The 26,125-nt window shown below is 46.0% G+C and overlaps 4 protein-coding genes across 4 annotated transcripts; all 4 read left to right on the top strand.

Annotated features, from left to right (window-relative positions):
• Positions 1–237: 237 nt before the first annotated feature.
• Positions 238–486, top strand: EDB93DRAFT_1050461 (uncharacterized protein; the record flags this gene model as incomplete). The annotated part of the gene is made up of 1 exon (XM_041444674.1): positions 238–486. A coding segment is annotated over one exon (249 nt), but the record flags the coding sequence as incomplete, so codon positions are not given.
• Positions 487–1,466: 980 nt separating this feature from the next.
• On the top strand, positions 1,467–3,015 carry EDB93DRAFT_1237961 (uncharacterized protein; the record flags this gene model as incomplete). Its single annotated transcript, XM_041451488.1, has 5 exons — positions 1,467–1,754; positions 1,811–1,841; positions 1,908–1,983; positions 2,189–2,343; positions 2,723–3,015. The coding sequence occupies 5 exons, from the start codon at positions 1,467–1,469 to the stop codon at positions 3,013–3,015; spliced, it is 843 nt and encodes a 280-aa protein (XP_041312455.1).
• Positions 3,016–11,701: 8,686 nt separating this feature from the next.
• On the top strand, positions 11,702–11,974 carry EDB93DRAFT_1042960 (uncharacterized protein; the record flags this gene model as incomplete). Its single annotated transcript, XM_041444586.1, has 1 exon — positions 11,702–11,974. A coding segment is annotated over one exon (273 nt), but the record flags the coding sequence as incomplete, so codon positions are not given.
• Positions 11,975–13,410: 1,436 nt separating this feature from the next.
• EDB93DRAFT_1237960 (uncharacterized protein) lies at positions 13,411–16,640 on the top strand (the record flags this gene model as incomplete). The annotated part of the gene is made up of 10 exons (XM_041451487.1): positions 13,411–13,490; positions 13,791–13,990; positions 14,041–14,267; positions 14,320–14,525; positions 14,572–15,268; positions 15,319–15,532; positions 15,581–15,694; positions 15,785–15,952; positions 16,048–16,365; positions 16,444–16,640. 10 exons carry the CDS (start codon positions 13,411–13,413, stop codon positions 16,638–16,640), a joined length of 2,421 nt encoding a protein of 806 aa, XP_041312453.1.
• Positions 16,641–26,125: the final 9,485 nt, after the last annotated feature.

Below are 26,125 nucleotides of genomic sequence, written 5' to 3'. Positions count from 1 at the left end.
GTCTATCTTGCCTCCTAGGGTACAAAACTAACTTAATTGAGCTAGCGTCTTCAAGATCATTTGTACCAATCAACCTCCCTTTCATCACCTGTAGCTCGAAATTGGTTGGCCACCATGACTGTCAGTGAACAATTCTGGTCGGCCATTACCAGCATTATTTCACCAGATCAGTATCTTGCTGGTGTGAAATCTGTGTCTACACTAAAGGATATGGTTCAAACCCCAAATCTGGTTGTTTGGCCCTCTACGTTTTCTGGAATTGAGGTAATTGTCAATAGAGAGACTCCCTATCATCGGGATCCGGGAGCATCACCATCAGTCTATGACCTTCTGGTTAGCTTGGGTCAAGATCATCAGGCCATGCTAGATCTCCCAGACCTGGGTGCTCAACTAGGATATCCCCCTGGGACTATGGTATATATCTCAGGCAAGGTACTAGAGCATGGCATCCCAAGTTGGGGTGATGGAGAGAGGATCGTGATTGCCCACTTTGTCAAGGATAAAGTGCATGATAAGCAGGGCATTCCAAGACCGAGCTTTCCGATGGAGCAGGAGTTTCTTATCCGAGTGGGGGCTGGTAGAGGTCTAAAAAGGTAGAGTTAATTAATATACCGAGAGGAGATATGGCTAGACCTGTCAAGATGGCAGTAAGTAGAGTTAATTAATATACCAAGAGGAGATATGGCTAGAGTTGTGGAGATAATTTTTCCGTCGCATTGCTTGCCTGTAGTACTTCTGAATTCTCATTCTCAAATGTCTAGCCAGAAAAAAACACGTCTCAAGGCCGTTTCATATTCTTTCAAAGGCAGAGGTAGCTTATCAAAACAAAAAGACCTGGATGTTGACTATATGTCCTACAAACCTACAACAGGCAAGAGGGGGAAGCGATCATGGCTCCAAGTTCAAGCTGATCCACTGTATGAAACATCAGGGGCGCCTTCCCCCTCCTCTAGCCCAAAGAAACGGATGAAAGAGGCTCCAATGGAATTTCCAGATACTGAGACTTATGATACATATCAGGAAACACTTGGTGATTTTGTTCTAGATGAAGAGGCTACAGAGCATACAAGAAAAACCAAGGTATGACTCATGTTCTTAGGTTGCTGATAAGTCTCTTCTCATACTACATGATATAGACACAAAACAGTTTTATAGCAGACTATCTTGCATATCGAGGTCTATATCTAGACATCATCCTGGAATCCGAACAATTTGTTCACACAGGCATGTGTGAGTCTTGCCAAGACGCTGAGGCCACATTCAGTTGTGTGACTTGCACTGGGGACCATGGCTGGTGTCGCCCTTGCATGATCAAGTCACATCAGTCATTACCTTTTCACAAAATCCAATTGTGGATTGGCAAGTGCTTCAAGGACGTCACTCTTGCCGACCTGGGTTTTATATGGTACTTGGGCCATGGGGGCGAGCCTTGCCCCCCTCGGTATGGAGCTTCTTGTCATGACGACATGGAAGCTTTGCCACATGATACCAGCCCTGTCACTATTGTGCACTCTTCCGGGGTGTTCATTCATAATGTGGCATGGTGTCATTGTCAGGGCCCTGTTCCGAAACAGCACCTACAGCTCCTTAGAGCAGGACTATTTCCTGCCAGCTCCACCAGGCCCAAGACTGCCTTCACCTTCGAGGTCCTGGATCATTTTCTCATTGATTCCTTGGAATGCAAGACTTCGGCAAGGAGCTTCTTTGAGAAACTCACAAGGCTGACTAATAATGCATTTCCGGATACTGTCCCTGTGAGTGGGGGTACACTTGTTCCAGGAGATTTCTCTAAATACCTGTGTGTTAACAGGATCAGTATCGTGAACTTATGAGAGTATCTCGTCAGTGGCGCGACTTGAAGAACTGAAAATGGTTTGGATTTGGCCACGACGTGGAACTGGGTCCAGGCCCAGGAGATCTTGCTCTCTTCTGCCCTTCGTGTCCGCAGCCAGGAATCAATATGCCTTTGCTTTGGGAACAGAAGTATGAAAGGCAAGTTGTTTATTATTCGAAACTCTGCTAGATGAAGCTGGCCAGGCTCGGGGCTACGTCATGTAGATAAAGCTGGCCAGGCTCGGGGCTACGTCATGTAGATGAAGCTGGCCAGGCTTGGGGCTACGTTATGTAGATCAAATGCCTGGAGTTTCTTCAAGCCTAATTAAGATTAAACTTGGCTGACTTTTTTCAGGTGGCTTGTTATGAAGAGATTGGTGGTAGATGGGAACTTTACTGCTCAGCACATGAACATGCAGGAGCCTGAACGAGACATCTTCCTTTCGGATGGTTCAGGTTATATGGTGATGAAGTCAGAATATCAGGCTCACTTGGCCTCAGCAACCGAAAGTAAAGAGGCGAGTCAAGTGGTTTATTGTCCTTTTTCAGTGGCGTCCTAAATGTGTCAGAAGAGGTCCACATGTAGCAACCATCGAGCAGTGAATGCAGCTAATGCAAACCAAAGCAATCTCCAAGCTACTGGTGTGGGTGCTACAGCTTGTGCCCGGCATGGATGTTTTGTTCCCCACTCTGTAGTAGACTTTCAGAAGGGCGAACAGCAAGTCTCCTTTAATTTATTATGTGATGGCCTGACATGCTGACAAAATAAAGTCAAGGCACATGAATATAGATTACTCCATATGCAATGGTATCACCCAAGCTGCCAACTCTGTCGACACCTCACTCATAATTTATGATGTGGGGTGTCAGTGGAACCTTCACTTTGGAGAACGTGTTAACAATTGCCCTGGCTTGACACTCCCTGAAAATACAGAGATTGTAGCTGCAGTGGGGAAATTTCATCTCAGTGCTCATAAGCTAGCTTGTTTTGCTAGATACAGCCTAAACTTCATCTTAGGCGCTGCCCAAGTTGACGGAGAAATTCTGGAGACACTCTGGGCTCCCTTTAACAAGATATCTCCAACAGCCCATTCTATGAGCCAAGCCCACCGTCAAGAAATCCTTGATGACCATATGCGTAATTCAAATTGGAAAAAACTTGTAGGGATTGGTGAGTGCTAAATTTGAAGTAAATAAGACTTTGATTAAATATTTTCAGTCAAGACCCTGTTATGAAAGCACAAACGTGCATATAAGGGCATCAATGACACCAAGGTCCCATTTGAAGAGCTTATGAGATCTTTGGATGTCAACAAAGTCAGCTTGTGGGAAAGTGACCAGAAACGAGCAACCGAACAGCGAGGGGAGCATCTTGACATATACAATCTAAAAATGGATAAAGGTGAGCCCTTCTACTGGCTTCTATATGCTGTACATTCTGATGGGTGATCGGAAGCACCAACAATGGCAGAAATATGTCTTAAATTAACTGAATCCGAATATGCAGATACCGGCAAAGTCGGATCAGTATCTTGGCTTATTGAGGGAATTAACTTGGAGGATGCACAGTACATCATTTTATCATCTGTAGGGTCAGAGAGTTTGAATTCCTCCGTAGGGATGCATTGAGGGTAGATATCCGGCAGCTTCCAAGAGACGCTTCTGCTACTCAGAAGGTGGTGGTTGCTGAGAAGCATGAAAGCAACAGCATGACCCTCCCATAGGCTGAGGGCCATGATGGCACAGTGAACGAGCCTGAGGAAAGATCCTGCTTTCTTAAGCTTCATGTCATGATGGCTATGGTGGTGTAATCCAGCTTCATGGTGGTGGTCACATTCCATGGGCATCTCCCTTATTCCTTAAATACTGGCCAGTACTGGTCCTACTGGTCTGGCCGACCACAGTCCACAAGCATGTCCCTTATTATTTAGATACTGGCCAGTACTGGTCCTACTGGTCTGGCCGGTCACATCCCATGGGCATGTCCCTTATTCCTTAGATACTGGCCAGTACTGGTCCTACTGGTCTGGCCGGCCACAGTCCACGGGCATTTCCCTTATTATTTAGATACTGGCCAGTACTGGTCCTACTGGCCCAGCTGGTCACATTCCACGGGCATTTCCCTTGTAATTTATATACTAGCCAGCCCCAGTCCTACAGGCCTGGCCAGTGATTATCTACAGGCACATCCCTTATTATATAGATAATGGCTAGTACTGGCCCCACAGAGCTGGCCGGACACATTCCACGTCCATGTTCATTATTCCTTAGATACTGGCCAGTACTGGTCCTACGTGTTTGGCCGCTCACAATCTATGGGCCTGTTATCCTCCACCTGAATGCTGGCCAGTACTGGCTCTACGTGTCTGGCCACTCACCCTGCCACCCTCCAGGTCACAGTTAGTTTATTATTACTGTATGTAGAATGAACATCAGCCAGAATGGCCCTACATACTGGCCAGTGCAGTGCCTACAAGGATTTAGTACAGCCGGCCAGCCACTGGCTGCACACATCCTACGGCCATTTGGCACGTCCGGGGTACAGGTTCTACATAGGGTCTTGACTGAATGGTCTGTACCTAGACAACAAATATTTAGGTAGATCTTAGCACGACCTAGTCTGCTATACTTGCAGAGCAAGTGCGTTCGATCCTATAGGGGTTGCTGTTTGGTATTAGTTTTGATAGTTAGTTATCAGCGATAGGAAAATAATCCAAAGCTAAGAACTACTTGTCCAAAGGAAAACTGTCGGGTCCGAAAATATCAGAGTCAGGTCAGGCATCGGACTATGCGTAGGACTGTCAGGAATGTGTCGTACGGTGAAGGAATGTGTCGGAAGTATGTCGGAATGTCGGTCAAATGAGTGTCGGATGTGTCGGAATGTTTCAGAGAAAAAGAGCGGATAGATATTTCACAATACAATGAAGTACTACTAATATCCAATGACTTCCATCCTACTACTGAGTAGGGAAAAGTAAGTAATGCAATAGGTAGGAAGTGCTAGATATTAAATTGTGTTTATGTAGGATTTTGGAGTGCATTAGGCGAAAACAGTAGCTCAAAATCGGGTCTGAATGTATGTAAAAGAGCATGTGTACTGCACCTTTTTGTAGATAACATGTAATAACGCTGTCTGTAATGTTCAATAATGCGAAAACAAGTGAATATGCACCAGTGGGGGTAGATACGACTGGAAAGGACATAGGGAGGACGAGTCCGATGCAAACACGTCGGGTTGGGGTCGGGCATCAGGATCGGGATCGGAATGTCGGGGATGCGTTGGATGAATACTGTTTAACATGAGTATCAAAAACACAGGTTTTGAGCCCAGCACCGCGACTATCGTTACAACGCACTGAAGATGGGACTTACGCTCGTCTTGATCAGCAGATTAGTCAATGCTGGATATGTGGCACTCTTCCATGAGGACTCATGCAAGATCTATGATGCAAAAAAGAAGTTGTTAGCCCAAATACCAGTCAATAAGGGTTTGTACTGCATCAAGAGTCCAAATAGGCCATTCGCTGGAGCAGCAAATGCGAAAGAATCACTTAGTATGCACAAGATACATGCCCATTTAGGGCACATTGCCCCCAGCACTATAACACAGATGATCCGCAATGGCACAATCACCAGAGTCGCACTTGATCCATCAGAAGCAACACTGGAGAGTTGCGAGTCCTGTGAATATGCAAAAAGCAACAGTGCAAGCCTATTGGGAAGGTCCGAGACCCACCAAGATGAGAGCACTTTGGTGATGAAGTACATTTGGACCTTTGGGGACCCTCCCCAGTGCAGACACCTGGGAATAAAGAGTACTTTGCATCATTTACTGATGACTGTACTTGATTCATGCACCTGTACCTCTTATGAACGAAAGATGAGACATTTGATGCCTACAAAATGTTCGAGTCCTGGGCGAACACACAGTTTGACGCCAAGGTAAAGCAGTTGCAATCAGATCGAGGGGAGAATACACTGGAGAGCAGTTCACCTGTCATCTTCAAAGCAAAGGAACTGAGAGAAAACTCACTGTCCATGACACCCCAGAGCACAATGGCCTAGCCGAACATCAGAATCGCACACTCGTCGAGCGCACGCATGCGCTGCTCCATGCAAGCGGATTGCCCAAGTTCTTGTGGGGTGAGGCCATAATGCATGTCACTTGGCTAAAAAATAGAACTGCCACCCGGGCGCTGAATGGGATGATGCCCTATGAAGTGTTGTATAAGAAGAAACCCAATCTAGAAAACTTACCGATCTTGGGCCCATAGCATCGCTCCTCAGAATGAAGGTGACGCGTGACCGAGTCTCACGTACTATATCCTTTTCTCATGAAACCTACATTGAGTCAATCTTAGCTAAGTACAATTTCATGGACCTGAAGCCTTGTTCCATCCCCATGGATCCCAACCTCCAACTCTCACCATCTCAGTCCTCCAAAACTCCCACAGACTCCACCTTCATGAAGAATATTCTGTATCGTGAGAGCCCCTTCAGTGACAAATTCCATATTATATGGGTCACCTGACCTACATAATATCCCGTATAAGACGGGCCAGCGGACTATGGGCTGATGTGATGTATATCCCCGATGTTGATGGATGGGCCGGGGGGAATATTATTTCCGATGGAGACAGGTGGGCCCATCTATGCCAATGTTATATATATGCTCAATGATGTCAGATGGGCCGGGATGAATATTTTTACCAATGGAGATGGGTGGGCCCATCCGGGGAATATGTACAGTAGGATGGACATGTATATTATAGACAGCTAGGCTGAAGGGAGATGAGAGGCAATCATTATTATATAGATGTGTGGGCGGATGTAAAGGTACATTGTATAGATGGGTGGGCCAATGTAAAGGTACATTGTATAGATGGGTGGGCCAATGTAAAGGTACATTGTATAGCCAGGTGGGCCGACGTACAGGAATAATTTTGTAGACGGGTGGGCCGAGAAAGCGGTGGAATATTTATTATATAGATGGGTTGGCCGAGCGAGCAGTAAAACATTTATTATATCAACGGGTGGGCCGAGAGTGCAGGAAATTATTTATGATATAGACTGGTGGGCCGACGAGGTAATATATTACATAGATGGGTGGGCCGAGGTAGGGAGATATTGTGTAGACGTATAGGCCAAGGTATTGGTTTACTATATAGATATATAAAGCACTTGTCTGACATGCATGGATCGCCGAGTCCCAATGCCCGAAAATTGAATCCCATGGTACAACATCCATTTTTCAATGAGAAATCACTGTCTCGAATTCCGGACGCCTGATGACTGGAAGCTCCAGACTGGACACTAGATACTCGCAGGAATGTGTGAAATATCGATGTCCTGAGACATATCACTGCGTGCCGTGAGCCAAACTGCAAAACCGAAAGTGTTACCACTGACTGATTGAATCACCTAGTGCCAAGTGCTGAAGCCTGAAACCTGAGCCGCGAAACCCAATGCTGGAAGCGATACACAATATGGAATTTCTTACAAAATTCACCACGTGCCGATCCTACAACCCTGGAATTCATCATTGACTTATTGATTCACCGATGTAACGATGGCCGCGGCGCTGGGCTTGAAACCAGGCAATCCAATACCTACGTTCATACCATTCCCCGACCTCCCTTGACCTTCTGAAGGCCGCGTGCACTTGTCTGAACCTTCCACAGGCAGTTCTCGTGTTCCGAGACCCGTCCGAACCTCACAAGTTACCATACCATGTCCTATCCTCGTCCTTTTGACTTCGCTGGTGCGTTTTCCTTTATTCTAACTATATGTTGACTACGTCTTAGTGCTACACAGATAACAATTCCATTGGCATCCTGTCGGGAGCCTCGGAATACGTATAAGCAGCACGTATTGCAGCTTATTACATGTATACTTGTATTCTTGCACGCCTCGCGGCTTATTACATAGGTTCGGACTTGCTTATCTCGCTACTAGTTTTGCCTACGGATTCCAGCCTCTCATGGAAGTAGGATATAATCTCACTCGCTGGCTACTGATAGGGCACTTCACTTGCTGTACTTCGAGTAGTAATTAGTAGAGTCACCTTGGTAGAATCGTAAACTGCGCAATTGATCCTTGTTCATTCGGAACGATTGCCTGGCTAAACCACTGCCAAGTTTGCACTTTGTTTATTCTTGAGCCCAAATAGATTAGTGTTGTTCCGGACTTCGGACGTTGCGCAAAGTCTTATACTGTTATTCAACACACCGACATATATAGACCTTTGGACAGCCTTCCCAAGCCTCGGAAGGCATTGCGCTACTTCGGACAACACTTTCGCAGCCTTGGTACTCGACACCTGGTGATTTGTGCAGTGAGGGAAATATGGATATGTTGTATACATATTTTCGGGTTTCAGGGTTTGGGGTTTGGGCCTCGGCACTCGGCATTCGATGATTTGTTTAATGTAAATGAAAAATGGGCATGTTGCATACCGGGTTTCAAGTTTTGGGTTTTGGCCCTCGACACTCGGTGATTTGTGCAATGACTGAAAAATGGATATGTTATATACATGTTTTCAAGTTTCAGACTTTGAGGTTCGGCCCTCAGCACTCGGTCCTTGGTGATTTGTGTACTGGGTCTCGAGTTTCAAGTTTTGTCACTTGACACTTGGTGATTTGTGCAATGAATGAAAAATGGACATTTTGCATACATGTTTTTGGGTTCCGGGCTTCGGATTTTGGGTCTCAGGCTTCGGGTCTATCAGGACTTGGCACTCGGTGATTTGATAACTGGACTTTTAAGCTTCAGGCTTTGGGTATTCAGGTGTTCATGTGTTTGGTGTAAGGAAATAGAAATTTCACACATTTTCACCAGTTTCCAGTTTCCAGTCTTGAGCTTGGGGTGTTTGGGTGTCCAGAATGGATGTTGCACAATGGGATTTGGTTTTTGGGCATCTGGGACTCGGTAATCCATGAATGTCAGACAGATATCTCACTACCTCGGCCCACCCGTCTATATAACATCCCCCTCCATCGGCCCACCCATCTATATAATGAATATTCCACCACTCCCTCGGCCCATCCATCTACAAAATAATTCCAGTATGTCGGCCCACCTGGCTATACAATAAACCCTTACATCAGCCCACCCGTCTATATAATACATATTCCACCACTCCCTCGGCCCACCCATGTACAAAATACTTCCTGTACGTCAGCCCACTCATCTATACAATAAACCATTACATCAGCCCACCCGACATCTTCAAGGATATATATAATATCAGCATAGATGGGCCCACCCGTCTCCATCAGAAATAATATTCCTCCCAGCCCATCCATCAACATCAGGGATATACATAACATCGGCCCATAGTCCGCTGGCCTGTCTTATATGGGATATTATGTAGGTCGGGTGACCCGTATAATACAGAAATATGTCACTGTAATATGTGCAGTTTTATTGCACTGACGCGAAGTCAGGTAAGAATATGCGAAAGAGAAATTCAGATTGTAAGAGCAAGGAAAAAAAAACTAGAAATTGAGAGGGTACCTACAGATCACATAGCATTATATATACAATCACAAGACCCTAAGGCGGTTAGTGGGCTTTGGATCGCCAAGGAAGAATTCTATTTGCTTGACACTGGTTGCAGTATAAAGTACCTGGTTTTTCAAATGTTCAAGATGAACGGACATCAAGAAATAGAGTTACAATATAGCTTGCCTGACAGCCAAACAAAGTGGGCGCCACAGCTCGCGCAGGATATGTGATGGCAATGAAATGGAGCCAAGAGGTTGGTAAGAAGATCTGTGATAACAATTAACATTAGACCCTACTCTAGAACATGCAGTAGATTAACTTTTTTGATACAATCACGCTACAAGCTAATAAATCTGCATTAAGTACGAATCCTTACAGTAGAACAAGCGATAGACTGACTATTCTGATACAATGAAACTCCAATTCAAAGGTTCCTGATAGATAGTAAGCTACATGAGGGAGTACCAGGGATAGAAAAACACACTGACCGATGAAACCAAAAACGAATGGTGCTGGTCATGGATCAAATGAATGGGAAGATAGTAAGCCACATGAAGAAGTATCAGGGATAGAACACCAAACTGACCAATGAAATTGAAAGGGAATGTTGCATCAGGGATGGAGTGAACACATTGAGGGGAAGAGAACCAAACTGACCAATGTAAACGAACATCGAAGGCTGCGTGAGTCCCCAAAACGACACAAAGGAAAATCAGTAGTAGATAAAATAAATAAATTGTGCACTCAACTGAAGGAGACAGATGTCGCACCAGCAAGTGAGGCATGAGGCAAACGAGACCCAAAAAGACATTAAGGAAAATCAGAAGAGGGAGTAGAGGAAGAGAAATAAGTGCGCACTCAACTGAGAGGTCCAAGCAAGACCAAGCAGATAGAACATATAGGGCACTCCTGCAGAGGATCTTCAACCCTACTGGTGCAGCAGCGGGTGAGCAGCCAGGGTGATCCTCCAGACACGCAGTCTAGGAGTGATTGATCAAAGACATGAAGTCAATGGATCAGGATGTGAATGGCACGAAGCCAATTCAAATAGGATGGAACCAGGAAATCCAGGTGGAACATTTGTCAGGGTGAAGGATAAGGGTGGTAGGATGATGGATGGAGGACAATGGAGACGATGATGGATGATGGACAATGGAGACAATGGACAATGGAGACAAGGGACAAGGGAGATTGAGTAAGTGCAAAGGTATGGGACTTTCCCACAATTGAACTTGTAACTCACATTTAGTCAGAACTTCATTTGGGATTTTCCCACTTGATGATATTTCTCTTTTACTACTAACTACTGTCGCTGATCCTCTCTTTTCACTCATCCCCGTGTTTCTATTGTCCCCCCAGGATATCCCTTGACTCCGGCCTGTATCCATCCAAACTGGCTTTGTGCCGTTCATTTTAATTGATCAGTTGACTGCGCGTCGCTGGTCTAATACTCCTAGACTACGTGTCTGGAGGATCGCCCTGGCTGCTCACCTGCTGTTGCACCAGTAGGGTTGAAGATCCTCTGCGGGAGTGCTTTGCAACTGGATCTTATCTGCACTGCTTGTCCTTCAAGTTTCTTTGACATTTTCATTGAGCATCTCACAGCCGGTGAGGTATTCACTTGTCTTTCATTTACTTTTTACTGATTTCCTCTCACATCCTTATCCTGGCGTCATTGCTCTCTTCCTGTTCAGTGACTCAAACTCCCACGATTATACTCTGCAACTGACACAAGGTATGTCTACTTTTTCGCTTGTTCGTTGCGTTGCACAGTAAAGACTTGTAGTACACATCATGCCCAACGCCCTGACACTATTCAAAGCGGATACCGCCCTCTCAGACAGTATGTGTTTCTCCATCTGTTTTTCATGTGCTGACGCCAAAGTTTCGAACAGCTTGGTTACAATCTTTCGACGCTCGCACCATTGCCATGCAGGTCAATCTTGTCATCACGACTCCCAACATGCACTTTGTTCCGGAATTCCATCACTTCGACGAAGAAATCCTACAAGCCCACGCAGATGGTCGCTTTGGCATTATCAATTGTTTCCAATGGCCTCAGGCTTACGACAAATCATTTTGCCATGCCGCTTGCATACCTTGAAAGGAGGCTTTTCCGTCTCCTCACCCACTTCATTGGGCCTGGTTCACCCCTACCCAGAATGATCTTAAGTCCATTCCTGGGAATTTGTTTCCTGTGGGCACACTGGCATTGGATAAGGTCGAAGGCTTGCAATCCCTCATCAAGCTGGCGGAACAACGACTCCATGAGTATAGACAGACTCAGCCAGACAGAGGCCAAGTCATATATGGCCGCCTTTTGTCCCTCCAACACGTTGTCGCATGCTTGAAGTCACATCCCCTCACATTTTGTGATCTTCTCATTTTCGTCACGGATGCTCAGCGTCTCTTTCTCAATATTTACTCTTACATCAACTGGGTACTTATAGATCAACCTCTCACGACTTCAGGCCTTCGTCATGCTGTCCGGGGCGATTGGATGGGCGCTTTTGTGCAGAGTAGCGACCTCTGCGAGAAGTTATTCTGCGCTGGTGTCCCTGTTTGGTATGTTCGCACAAGCGCGTACATTCCCCCGAACATGAAGGTTGTCCAACCAGTTTTACTTACCCATCCGGATCACATCATCATTGGCATGTATGCGGAGGGCAGTAAAGTTCGCCCATTCAAAGTGATATACCGCGGTCCTGGTGGTCATAGTCATCATGTGCACGTTCGCCACCTATATGCAGGTACAACACACCTAGACCCCAAGGCAGCTGACCCTCAACCATTGTCCAGCTCGAATTCCGATCCTAAAGGATCTAGTCATGGCAAGGTGCCATCTCAACAGAAGAGTAAGCCAAAGCACCAGCCATGTAAGCACCTCTTTCTTTTGTGCATGTTGGATACTCACCATTTTAGACTCCATTGAAGCTCGCCCTGCACATCCTGCTCAGTCAGGCAAATCCAGGGACAAGTGGCGAGACCCTGAAACTCCTTACCTTCCGCCACTGAACCTGCATTGGGAAGCAGTGATGAAAATTGAAATTAAGGACCAGTCACGCATTCACACGCCCTACATTATTGATCACAGGTATAGATTCCCTGAGCCTGCTCTTCTTATCGCCCCCAAACTGCCTAAACGTTTGCAGACACATCTTGCCAATTGGCTTGCATCTCGTGCGCTGTGGGTAGGCCGAGTCGACCACAATCCTCCATGCACTTATCCCACTCCTCAACTCTGGCATGACTTCCTTGGTAGTGTGCCTTCTGCCCAGCCACAGTCTCATCAGGAGAAAGCTCCTGACAGAAAGGGTCTTATGGCCACCAAGAAGCAGCTTCCTTACGTGGAGAATTTTCGCTGACTGCTTTGCGATTGGGATGGCGTGCCACCTCTTCTTATGACCCTGCTGACATCAGACAACTTCACAGATACAAAGTCTTGGGAAGTCAAGGGTGTGGCCACGGCATTTTACATCCAGACATTTTTTGATCATTTCGGCAGGCCTTCCATCATACCCCATTCGCTTCCCATGCAATCATAATTCCATAGTTGTCCTGGCGTATTTTCTGTTGTTCGTTCTCATTACCTTACAATGAAATTGATGCTGTTGTGTTCCTTCTAGTAGTGCATTCCATTATGCGGCTGTGTATCATTACCATCAGCGGACTACGATCTTACTCTGGCATTATGTTCTGTATGATTTATTTTCTTGTTTTTGGACTTATGGCTTCACGTGAGATCAAGATACATATTCACTGTGTGCATGTTTCAGACATTGAACCAGAGACTCATCATGATGGTGGGGCGGTGAGTTCACTTTGTGTTCTATGCTATGACAACAAGGCTCATGCTTTCTTCTGGAACAACTTGGTATAACCACAGGAGGATTCAAATAACAAATGATTTGCACTACCGCACATAAGTTACATGATTCCTCAGCCCAATGTGATTGTTTTGATTTTTCACTAGCGATCTTACTTCGTCCATCAACCTCCACCACCACTAGTCACTGTAATCAAACTTCCCCAGACTGCGTGTCTGTGGGCTGAGTTTCCCTGGTTGACTTCATGTCACAGTTTCCTGCCTTGTTGACTTCAAGTCTTGAGGTATTACGCAATGGCAGTCCACCATCCAAACCCTCGACGTTGTAAGGCAACAGCCCACCATTTATCACCTCCGTCAATACATCAGCTGACTACTAGCATTTGTGAACCTCGGATGCTCAATAGATGGAAACGTCCCCGTGAGACAACGAAACTCGACCTCTATCTTCCTGGCACACCACCCATCTTAGTTCTGCCAGGACAACAACGTCTAGCACAGCAAAGGCTACATCATTTGTCATCCATATGTAGCACGGAACCCAGACAGATGGATGATGGACCTGTGTTTCCCTTCAGTGACTCAATACATTTTTCTAATGACACTGGTCCCGTCGTCTCACCAGCTCCCAGAAAAGGGCTAATCAATGGCGCAGATGGTCTGAAGATGTAATTCCGTGCATGATAGTGCCCTATCTATCATACATTCAAGAGACTGTATCGCTACATCACACCAACATGCCAGCAATACGTCATTGGACTGATGGAGAGTATGGAACTGGGGGCAGAACTCATAGCATCAAAGTTGCATGCGTGTTTTTTGACGGTATGTTATAATATTTTTCTCTTCTAACTTTAATCTGATGTACACTACAGCTTTCGAGGAAATCACCATCATTGCCTGCCCTTGTTTGCCTGCCCCACTTCAGCTTCTTCATTGCAGATTTTTTCCATGTACGCCTGTGGCACCCTCCCTGGCAGTCGACTTACAACTTCTCGAGTTCGTCCACCTTCGTTTTCTTCATCGGTCCCCCAACCAAACAGCGTGGTGTGATGCGCTGGAGACCTTTCTGGATGGAATGAAATATAAGTTGAGGCTGAAGGTAAAAAAATTCTGATCTCATCGTTGCATATCCATGCTTAACCTTCCTACAGAATAGCTTACAGTGTCGCTTCAGCAATGCATTCCACTGGTACCAGGTCTTGACTGTATTGGCTCAGGACCACATCTCTATGCTCATTGTTCGTTCCTGGAAAGATGGCGCTCCCGTGGACCAACCTAGTGATTATCTCTGCTCACGGTGCCCACTCTGTTTTGGAGGAAACAATTGGCGAAATGGAACAAGAGATTCCCTTCCTATGTACGTTATTTCTTACTATGCTACCACATCGATTAATCATTTGTAGGCCAGATGTTATCGTTTGCATTGACACGTGCTCACAGAAACGCTCTGCAAATCCTCGTGGTGCTACTGGCAGTGATCCTCCTAACCCGACACCATCCTTCTTTCTACCGATGGACAATGTAAAAGCAATGGAAGATTTTGTTGAAAGGTGTCACGGAGACAGACAGCAAACAAGGACCTCGAGGGCGGAACCTGATGAAGATAGCTATGAGGAGGGCATGCGCATACCAGTATCTGTCTTGAACGGATGTGGCGACTCCTTCATTGCTGCAGACGAAAAGCGGGAGAAGGCAAGTACTCATTTCTTTACCGATACTGGCCTCATGGCACTGGTTTGTAGACATGACTGTGTCCTATGGATTGCGAACCTGACGTCTGCGGGAGAAAAGCAACATTATGTGCTTGCTCTCTTGGACCAGTTGTTCAAACACATACCTACTCAGATGACCATTGGGCTTTTGTATGACATCGGATGCCAGCTTGAACGGAGCTGTTGTAAGTGGAATTTCTTGGAGGATTCTACTCTATCTTGCATCACATTTGCTGTTGCTGTGTTCCATGCGTATGGTCACCAGTGGCCGTGTCAGATCGTCTACCACCCTAGGAAGCAAGAGGGATTTGGCTTGTCTGATGGTGACGGATGCGAACAATTATGGAGTTTCCTCAAGCCTCTCATCCCTTCCCTGCATGTTTCAGGGGTACCTATGCTCTTTTCTAATCAGTCTATCAATCTCACTCTTTGGCGAAGTCTAATCAGCAACTATTCGTCCTCGATACTCAAATTTGCCACTTGGACTCGAAATTGTTGCAAGGATTTGGACACTGGCTCCATTGGCATTGGATCCACTGTCAATCAAAGAAGAATGATGTGCTGGACCATTTACATGAGTTGGAGTTGGATGAGAATATGCTCCATGTAGAGGGGAAGGCCCAGGTTGATCACCAGATGCGACCCACACCACGTATGTAAATATCTAAGTGTGCCTACTGCTTAACTGAACGTCATGTAGGACAATCTAGAAATAAGGCAGCGGAGGTGATCACCATTATCCTAGCACTAGAGAAGACACTACAAACTCAGGAGGCCTCCATACGTGAACTTGAGATGCAACTCCATGCTGTCTGTGTCCCTAACATTGGGGAAGTCAATCTGCAGCCGGTAGATGCTCGGTCTCGGTATAAAAAAACCACTGACATTCTCCAACGTCGTTGAGCGGCACTTGGAATGGAAGACAAAGTCAACTTGGAGAAGATGAAGAAGGATATATACCTTACAGTTCGCTTGAATGCTTGCACAATCAAAACTCACATACGTGATCGCCTTCATCAGCAAAAGTTTGAATTGGAGAGACTTGAGAGATTGTACAGAGCCACAGTCAATGGTGTGTTGATAGTTTTATTACACTGATACATCTCATAATTTTCCAGCTGAGCATAAACTTCATGCAAATACACAACACTCAATCAAACGCCTGAGAGCCTGGCATCCTCAAATTAATCACTACCTACAATGGTCTGTGTTCACAAATACGGTCTCTTATTCAACAGCGGCGAGCACCTCCTTCTGCTGTTCCCCCTCATATCATCCCGCGTGATGGCATCTTTCAGCTCGACATTGATGACGACATCTGGCAAGATGTTGGGCTGGATGACAAGGTCAGGAATGATATCTGGTTGCAACTTGAAGTTGACCGGTGCAATGAGGAGGAGGTTCAACTGATGCAGGAGAGGGCCGTCCTTCAAGAATGGATGTTAGCGGAGTGGGACAGTACCCAAACTGCCTTGAATAAAGCAGGTGTGTCAGTGTGCAAATATTATGAACTGTATCTAATTACTTCACAGTCGCAGATCCAGTAATGTCTTTCCACCTTAGGTCTTGTGCAGATGAACTTGTCAACATCTGCGTCATCTGGAGGAAAAAGGTCCAGTGTACGACATCATGGATTCATACCATACAGTATTCCGGTCATCATCTATTTTTTCTTGGCAGGGGGACTGGACCGACATCATGGATTCGTACTGTACAGCATTCCGATCATTCTTGGTGGGGGTACTGGACCATCATCATAGATTTGTACTGTACATCATTCCAATCATCATTGATTTTCCTTGGCAAGGGTACTGACCAACATAGGAAGGGGGGAGGGGTCTGTAATAAGGGACATTTGCGCAATTCATCAATTTTTTCTTGGTGGAGGTACTGGACCAACACGCAATTCATCTATTTTTTCTTGGTGGGGGTACTGGACCAATATCATAGATTCGTACCATACAGCATTCCGATCATTCTTGGTGGGGGTATTGGACCATCATTATAGATTCGTACTGTACAGCATTCCAATCATCATCAATTTTTCTTGGCGGGGGCACTGGCCGACATAGGGAGGGGGAGGGGTCTGTAATAAGGGGCATTTGCGCAATTCACCAATTTTCTCTTGGTGGGGGTACTAGGCCAACATCATAGATTTGTACCATACGAGCCCCTTCAGTGGATTCACCCTATACTATGGGACAGCCCAGGTTGACAATGCCCCCTACGTATAGGGCCAACCCACTGTGGGCCCACTTTAGAATGTCACCCAAGTCCATTGGTGGGCCCATAGATGTGTTGTACCCACCTGTTAGGGCTGGGCCCATATTAGATTAGCCTCTATCTTTAGGAGTGGGCCTATGGGTGTAAGAATTAATAGTTGACTGTATTGAAGGGTGGGCCCACCAAAGTCATGTCACCAATCCTGGGTGGGCCCATGGTTGGATCGGTGAGTGGATGCTAGGAAATTAATACCGGAAAATGGGTTGGGGACAGGACATTTTCTCCCCAGCAAGTATCTACAAGGACGTGGGCTGGACGGGTGAATATTAGCAATGAGTACCGGTGACATTTATCAGCATCAGCGGCTGTATCCCGAACAAATAGGTTTGGCAAATGATATCAGGAATCCACCGGTTGTGGTACATTGACATTGGGCATTGTATCCTGCCGAATATCCTTGCCTAATGGTATTCCTCTGGCATTTATAGGGAGAATTTACCGCCTATGCTCACATTAATACAACATAGCCTTCAGCAAATGTAATGCCAATAGCATACCCTTCAGCAAATGTACTGCCAGTCACGCCAGACAGATTTGTAGTGTACATTCTACTCAATTTTGCCACCATCACACCGGACATCTTGTTCCCCCGCATGCATTGTTTTCTGAATGCCAAAGCAGGATGGCAATTAACCATGCCGTACAATATGAACACCGCAATAGTGCTTACCATACATGGTGGTGCATACCGGCACAGGATGACAATCACGTGCATTGCCCGCCGAAGTGGCGGTCATCTGAACATCGCTACAGAATGCTATACAACCTCGGCACTAATGCTGAAATGCTACTGCAACAACCAGCAGGGCAAATGGTGTATTGAGTAAATGTCTTACAATGAACTTGAATAAACAACATGATATTGGCGAACTACAAGGTGACTATTTATTTTTACAACTACATATCCTACAAATACAGTAATTAGTCCATACCAAAACAGAAAAATTTAGTCCATGCTACCAACAATCATTCATGTCCAGCACCAGCGTCTTGTGGCGGTGCCTCACTGTGGAAATCTACATTTGCCAGCGCCTCATCCATGGCAATGGCAACAGTTGGCGACTGATCTTCCGGCTGGGCAGTGGCAGCAGCCGGTGCCTCTGCAGCATCTGTCCTGATGACAACAGGCAGAGGCTCTGCTGCTGGGGACTCAGCAGCGGGATTCACCTCCTGCTGGAGTGCAGCCACCTGGTCAGCAAGCAGCTTGGCATTGACCTCCTGCTCAGCCAGGCGATGGTTGGCCACCTCAAGCAGCTTCTTGCCAGTACTCACCCTTTCCACCAAAGAGACCACCATTGTTTGCAACACCACCAGTTCCTCTTTGAGCGCCAGCACAGTCTGGCTGTCTTGCGCAGGAACATGTGCGGCAGTAGGAGCGGTGGTGGTGGAAGGGGCGGCGGCGGTGGTGGGCTCGGTGGTGGTGGCGGCAACATTGCCTGAGGTACCAGCTTCATCTATACAAGTCAGTTGATTCACAAAAGATGAAAAAAGAACTTACCATCAGTGACAATGGTAACATTCACCGTGGATGCCCTGCAGCATGACTTAGACCTCGCAGCAGGTCTCCTGCTCTTTGTTGGAGCGATGGATCCCTTGCCGCCACACTTGTTCTTGGTGCGGTGGCAGCGGGTCATGGTAAGTGTTGTAGCCTTGGCGGCAGATCAGCGCCCGCTGAACACAGCTGCCACAACCAGGCGACCAGACTGGCGAGGTGGAGTTGGTGTTGATGTCCTCTTGAAGTCCGCTGGCTGGACCAGTAGCCTTGCCACTGCCCTTTGCGGCAGGCTGTACAAAATCAGATGGTGAAGAATAACAATTGTTTTTGACTCACCGGGATCTGGACATATGGTGCCGGGCAATACTACTATGGGTATTTTGGCCACCTCTTTGCCTTTACTGGACGTTGCTTGAATAGCCAGGGAGATGATTTCCTCCTCAACTGTGGGTTGGCGTGATGCCAGACCTGGTTGCGATCACGTCTTGCTAGGGACAGAAACACTGTCGAAGCGGACATTCTTTTCCTTTGTGTTAGTTCTCATTTCACATTTCTTCTCTACCTTTGCCTTCGCATATACTAGGGCTTGGGTTGCGTGCTCGAGTTCGCGCTTGTCCTCATCCTTATCGGACTCAGACTCAATGCTTGTATGTATGAACGTGGATGGATCAACATCCAAGACACATTCTACTTCAGCTGGCATGCTGGTACCATAGACCTACGTGAGCACTGCTAGCATCCACGCTCTTCTTGCTTTTGATCATATGATCTATGTGATCCTTCAATAACCGTTCACATCCGACGACGCGATTGCCGTTAGGCATGATGAGCTTATAGTTCTCATCCAACTTACACTTTCCTGTGTCGAGGTATTTTTTCGCATTCCGGACAATGCGTGATGAAATGATCAAGGTTGCCGCAGAACATGCAACCATCCGACACTTGGGTAGTGCGCAGACACTGGTATTTGCACTTGGTCACCAAACCTTGTGTGGGCTGTTGCGCTGGCGTCGATGCAACCACGGGGAGTAAACTTGCCAAAGGTGCTGCGACTTGCGCGTTGGTGATGGGTGCGGACAAAGCAGGTGCCGTAGCTGGCAACAAGAATATCGCTGTGTCACAGACATTCTTCCATGGGTAAGGGTCCTCATGATGATGGTCCGGAAACTTAATTAGTAGGCGAGTGTGTGTTTGCATCTGCACATTGCTAGGCAATCCTTCTAAGAATATGTGATCATGTTCCGCCGAGCCTACCCTGTCCTTGTCTAAGAGCGGCTGCATTATCCTGCGGAAATCACGATAGTACAAGCTCAACTCGTTGACAGATGGCATTGGCATCACGGCGTACTTTCGCACAACTGTGCTCAGGTTGTTGACCATGTAGCGACGATCAGCCTTCACAGCTGGGGTACATTACCTTTACTTCGCATATAAATGTGTCGTAGTTGCTGACCTTTGCTTCGGGCAGACATGCCCAAAGTTCTTTGTCGGCGGGCACGAGATAGTGGATGATCTGCTTGATGCGATCAAGACTGGTGAGACCGGCCTGATTGGTGTGTTCTTCAGTATGCATCTATAAAATCTAAAAGGTTAGCAGTGGTGCCGTCAAATTTTGGTGCACGGTCAGTGCCACAAATAGGCATGCGATAAGGCGTAGTCATTGCGACTTGCAGGGTGACGGGGGCGATTGGGGTGAGTGTGGGTGCGGGTACTGATGCAGGTGCGATGTATGTGGGTTGCAGCATGTAAACACTTGAGAGAGTGCCTATTACACATCTGTTAAGTATTGAGACAGGCAGGTTGAGGACTTGAACTGTTTCAGGCTTGACAGTCAAGTCTGATTCTTCTTCTTCTTCGCACGGCGGCACGAGTGTATCTATAGGTGTTAGCACTGAGGATGAGGAATCTAAACTGTGGGGAAAGTTGGTGCTAAGCTAACTGAGTAAAGGAAACCTCTCTTTGTAAAAAAGAGGGACACCAAACAACTAATGAAGTACTAGGGCTAAGTAACGCGCGAAGCGGATACGATGCGATGTATGGAAGGTGAACATGCGCGATGACGTGCGAGTGCAAAAGGTGAAGGTCAAGGTGCGCGATGCAAAGGTAGCACGCATGAGTGAAGGCGGAGACAAGCGAGCGAGAGAAGCAAGGGAAAGACGAGGCGACACAAGTGTTAACACCCCAGCTAAGGTTGGCTGATGCTAAGATGGAGACTGTGAACTGAAGTGCACGACTTTAAATAGTCACTTGCAAACAACGAGTAAAATTCTTAGTATCTAGAGACACACAGAAAGTGGGTGGTGTCACGAGTACCTTTAACAAACCACTATTCTTTCTTGAATCTTCCTAAGCGCCAATACACAGCGTCTAAGACAAACCCTAACCCTACCCCGAAAGCGTCTACCAGTTCAGAGATTCCACTAGCGCCCACAACACGTGTCTTCGATGTGACTGATGAAGAAGACGAGTTCTTTGATTGTGATTAGATTAGATACGATACGATAAGATAAGATAAGATAAGATAAGATAAGATAAAGATACAGTCACGTGATGCTTCTGTAATATTCCACGATGTTCTATGGTACGATTCCCTTTCTCTTTTTATGATTGGCTAGTAGTTGTAACTCAGTTTCAATCTCCGTCTCAATAGTTGTATATAGTTAGCATGTCTTGGTAGATAGTTCCTTAGTTCAAACCTCTTGTATCTACATTGTAGCAATCCAAGACGTACCTGCTCATTATCCTCTTTGTCCGATAACCTTGTTTGAGTCCTAGTCTTCGACCCAGCGTTAATTCATTATTGGGTTGTGACATTAGGTTTGAACTATAGGAGACTCCGACTCTTTGCATACCGCTCGCATCCATCACTATATCCTTTGAATACTTGGCGGACCATTAGGTTAACCAACGATTCAAACGATCATCTTTACTCGTTGTTACACGTGTCTCTCAGCTGCATATCTGCGCGAGACATACGTCTAACACCCACCATACGTTTTATCATTGCCCGGTCTAAACAACCACGACCCTTTTCCTTGAAACCCTTTCCTTTGCTCGCTTGAGCGTTTTCTCTACGAATAGCCTTTAGTAGTTAGTAGTCCTATACCAGGCCCTGCCGTACATTGCAGCCGCCAGTATACGGAGGTGTTGACGACATTAGGCGTCTCGCTACAACTTGAAGTGCTGGCCCAAAACCCTGCCTGCTTCACGTTACTATAGTTTCATTTTTACGATTACCCTTTTCTTCGTACGCACGTAGTACCTTTCCGTTGAGTTTAGTAGAACTGTCGCATCTGCGGATAGTCTTACCATCATTACCAAGAGGATTTAGATACGGTGTCCAAGTGAGACTCGCACTTGTAAGCTTCGGCTGGAAGAGTGATAACTTGTCCTTGGTCCGTACCCTTGTCGGTGATTGAGAAGTAACACACACGAAGCACACCGCGTTTTTCTCACTTAACAAAGGTGTAGTTTACGTACACTTCTTTTAGTTAGTAGATAGGGAAGTGTCAGTAGGGTTGAATAAAGAACCCTTTGACCCTGAAGTACGTGGTAGATCCGATTAGTATCGGGGACCGCTTCAGTTTTTCCATTTACGTACTCCTTTCTCCCTCCCCCTTAATCATTATTCCTTTTCGGGTGGACCGTTACGACTCGTCCACCACTTCATTATTCCTTTTCCGGAAGGGCCGTTACGACTCGCCCTTCAAACTTCTTACGTCATTAGTAAAGCGGGTTCCAGAATACAACTGGTACAATGACTAAGAAAACCTATTCCTTGCATGAGTTTCACGCACTTGATGAGGCTATGAATGGGCCTAAACAGCCGTTCAATTGTTACAAATGTGGAAAGCCAAATCACATTGCACGAAACTGCAGAACTCCGAATTCCCCTCCCTCCTCAGATAGCTCCACACCTCCTAATTGGTTCCAGGATTTCTTAGCTCAGAGAGAAGCAAAGAAGAAAGAATCAGAGATTCCCAAATGGTTCAAGAATTGGACCATATCACCAGAAGGCAAAGAGATGCTGGCTAAGATAAAAGCCAAGGCAGATGCACTTGCTAAAAAGGCATCAGAACCGCCTAAATGGTTTAAAGAATGGGAAGCTTCTCGAAGAAATAAAATCTTAGAGGAACAAGAGACAGACAAGTCGGGCAGTAGATACTCGATCCTTGCGAACTTTGCGGATGTAGAAGAAGTGAACCTAAAAACAAAATCAGAACACTTCTATCTTCCCATTACGCTGAAAGGAAAGAATAAATCTGCAGATTTGAAAGCTCTTGTAGATTGTGGAGCATCTACACTCTTTATCAACGAACAATTTGTCAAGGAGAACAGAATTCGTTGTAGAAAATTGCTGCGTCCGATCCAGGTTAAAAACATCGATGGATCTCTTAACGCCTCGGGATCGATGACTCATTTCGCCGAACTAGGTCTTAAAGTAGGCAACCATGAAGAAGAAAAAGTAGCATTCATGGTTACAGATCTAGGAAGCGATGATGTGATCATTGGGATCGATTGGTTGAGATTCCACAACCCTGAGATTGATTGGAATGCAGGGAAGTTTTCGCTTTCACGGTGCCTGGTGAAATGTGAAACTAAGAAGGAGAAAAGACTCCGAAACAGGGCTGAGAAGAAGAAAAAGTCGGAAGAAGTCGATGACGTACCCGGCTTGTTGCCTGTGATGGCAGATCAAGATGAAGAAGAAGACGTGGCAGTTAAGAGAATGACCATGGAGGAAATAGAAGATGAAGAGAGTCCTGAAAGATTATGGATTCGATATAAAGCCTCGGTCGCCACGGAGCAGAAGGTAGCAGAAGAAGCTACTAAGAAGAAGCAGTCGGTAGAAGAAATGGTACCTGACTGGCTTCATGATTACCTGGGAGTTTTCTCAGAAGAAGAATCTAAGCGCTTCCCTGAAAGAAAGAAGTGGGATCATGCGATAGATCTTAAAGATGAGGGCGATCTTCCGCCAAATGCGAAACCCTATCCGTTGTCACCTAAAGAGATGGATACACTGAAGGAATGGTTGAAAACCGAGACTGCACTGGGACGTATCAGAAATTCACAATCTCCAGTAGCAGCACCTTTCTTCTTTGTGGCCAAAAAAGATGGCAAGTTAAGACCGGTGATGGACTATAGAAAGCTCAATGAGAAGACGGTGAAAAATGCAGTATCCGCTACCGAGATCTCAAGATTTGATTGATGCTTTAACCGGTGCCACGATGTACTCTAAGATGGATGTACGATGGGGGTACAACAATATTCGCATGAAAGAAGGAGATGAGTGGAAGGCGGCCTTCAAAACGCCGTTTGGTCACCATGAACCGACCGTGATGTATTTTGGACTCACGAACTCGCCTGCAACCTTCCAAACTATGATGAATGAAATTCTGAGAGACCTGATAGATGGCAAAACAGTAGTCGTCTACATTGATGATATAATGGTCTTTACGAATGGAAATAGGGAGCAGCACCGAAAGGTGGTACGAGAAGTCCTGAAACGGTTGAAGGAGAATGACCTGTTCTTGAAGCCTGAGAAATGTAGCTTCGAACAGTCTAAAGTCGAGTTCCTCGGGTTGATCGTGGAGGAAGGCAATGTGTCGATGGACCCTGTGAAAGTAGAAGGAGTATTGAAATGGCCTGTTCCCAAATGCGTAAAAGATATACAAGCATTCATGGGCTTTGCCAACTTCTATCGAAGATTCATACTTGGGTTCTCGGAGATAGCCAGACCAATGAATGATCTGCTAAGAAATAGATGTCAAATGGGACTGGACGGAAAAACAACAGAAAGCTTTTGATGAACTGAAGAAACGTTTCACAGAAGCTCCCGTCTTAGTCATGCCAGATGTTGAGAAGAAAAAGAAAATAGAGACCGATGCTTCCGATTACGCAACAGGAGCAGTTCTCTCTCAACTGATGGAAAATGGATTATGGCATCCAATAGCATACTACTCGAAGTCAATGAATGATGCGGAAAGAAATTACGACATTCACGATAAAGAGTTATTAGCGATCATTAGAGCGTTGGAGGAGTGGAGGCACTATGTGCAGGGAGCACCTCACCCGGTTGAGATATGGACGGATCATAAGAACCTTGAATATTTCATGACGAGTCAAAAAGTTGACCAGAAGGCAAGCTAGATGGAGTCTTTTCCTAGCGGAGTATGAATTTACACTCCAACACAAGCCTGGCGTGGTTAATGACAAAGCAGACCGTCTTTCTCGGAGATCAGACCATAGAGGGGGGGTAGAAAACGATAACTCAAATCGCATTCTTTTGAAACCGGAATTCTTTACCGTAAAAGCTGCTAAAAGAGGTCAAGTTTTGGTGCATGGAGAAGAGAAAGTTACTCCAAAAGATACGAAAATGCACAGAACGAGAGCCTGAAGTCGCTAGAGCGTTAGAAACGTTAAAAGCAGCACCGGTTCAATTGCGTAGAGGAATCGAAGAGTGGAATGTAGAGGATGGATTGGTGTTATTCCGAGGATTAGTTTACGTTCCAAATGATAAAGAGATCCGCTGAGAGATATTGGAGTTGTTTCACGACTCTCCACCGGCTGGACATCCTGGACGAGCTAAAACCTTAGAGTTAATTTCCAGAAACTATTGGTGGCCTTCAATGACGAAGTATGTCCACGATTACGTAGATGGTTGCGATAGGTGCAAACAAACGAAAGTGCTTCCGAGTAGACCAACGGGGCCTTTACAGCCAAATGAAGTCCCAGAAGGACCTTGGCAGACAATCACCTGTGACCTGATAGTGGATTTGCCGAAGAGTGAAGGGTGTGATAGCATTTTTGTAGTCGTTGATCGATTTTCGAAACAAGCACACTTCATTCCCACCACCAAAGATGTAGACTCGAAGGGTATTTCCGAGCTATTTCTGAAAAATGTATGGAAACATCATGGAACACCAAAGAAAGTGATCTCAGATAGAGGAACTCAGTTCATATCGAAGTTCATGGGACAGATGTCAAAAAGATTAGGAACGAAATGGTCTGCGTCGACCTCCTATCATCCCAGAACCGATGGACAAACTGAACGCGTAAATCAAGAAGTCGAACAATACTTGCGCATGTTCACGTCATACAGACAGAATGATTGGGTATCTTGGCTGCCGATAGCAGAGTTTTCACACAACAATGCAGTCACAGTAACCGGTCACAGTCCGTTTAAAGTCCTCTACGGGTATAACCCAGATTTCATGATTCATCCAAACTCTATGTCCGTAATCCCCGCCGCAGATGAGAGAGTCGATCAAATGAAAGAAGCGAGAGATGATGCCGAAAATACTCTTAAGATGGTCAATGAGCGCATGAAGCGTTTCTACGACAAAGGAGTAAAAGAAGCACCTCAGTATAAGATAGGAGACAAGGTCTGGCTTGACGCAAAAAATCTTAAACAACGTCGTCCGAGTCAAAAGCTGTCAGATCGTCGTCTAGGTCCCTTCGAAATACTAG

Source organism: Suillus bovinus (assembly GCF_016758785.1).
Source record: "Suillus bovinus strain UH-Sbo-P2 chromosome Unknown EDB93scaffold_4, whole genome shotgun sequence".
Taxonomy (NCBI): Eukaryota; Fungi; Basidiomycota; class Agaricomycetes; order Boletales; family Suillaceae; genus Suillus; species Suillus bovinus.
This window is presented reverse-complemented; position numbering and strand designations above follow the sequence as displayed.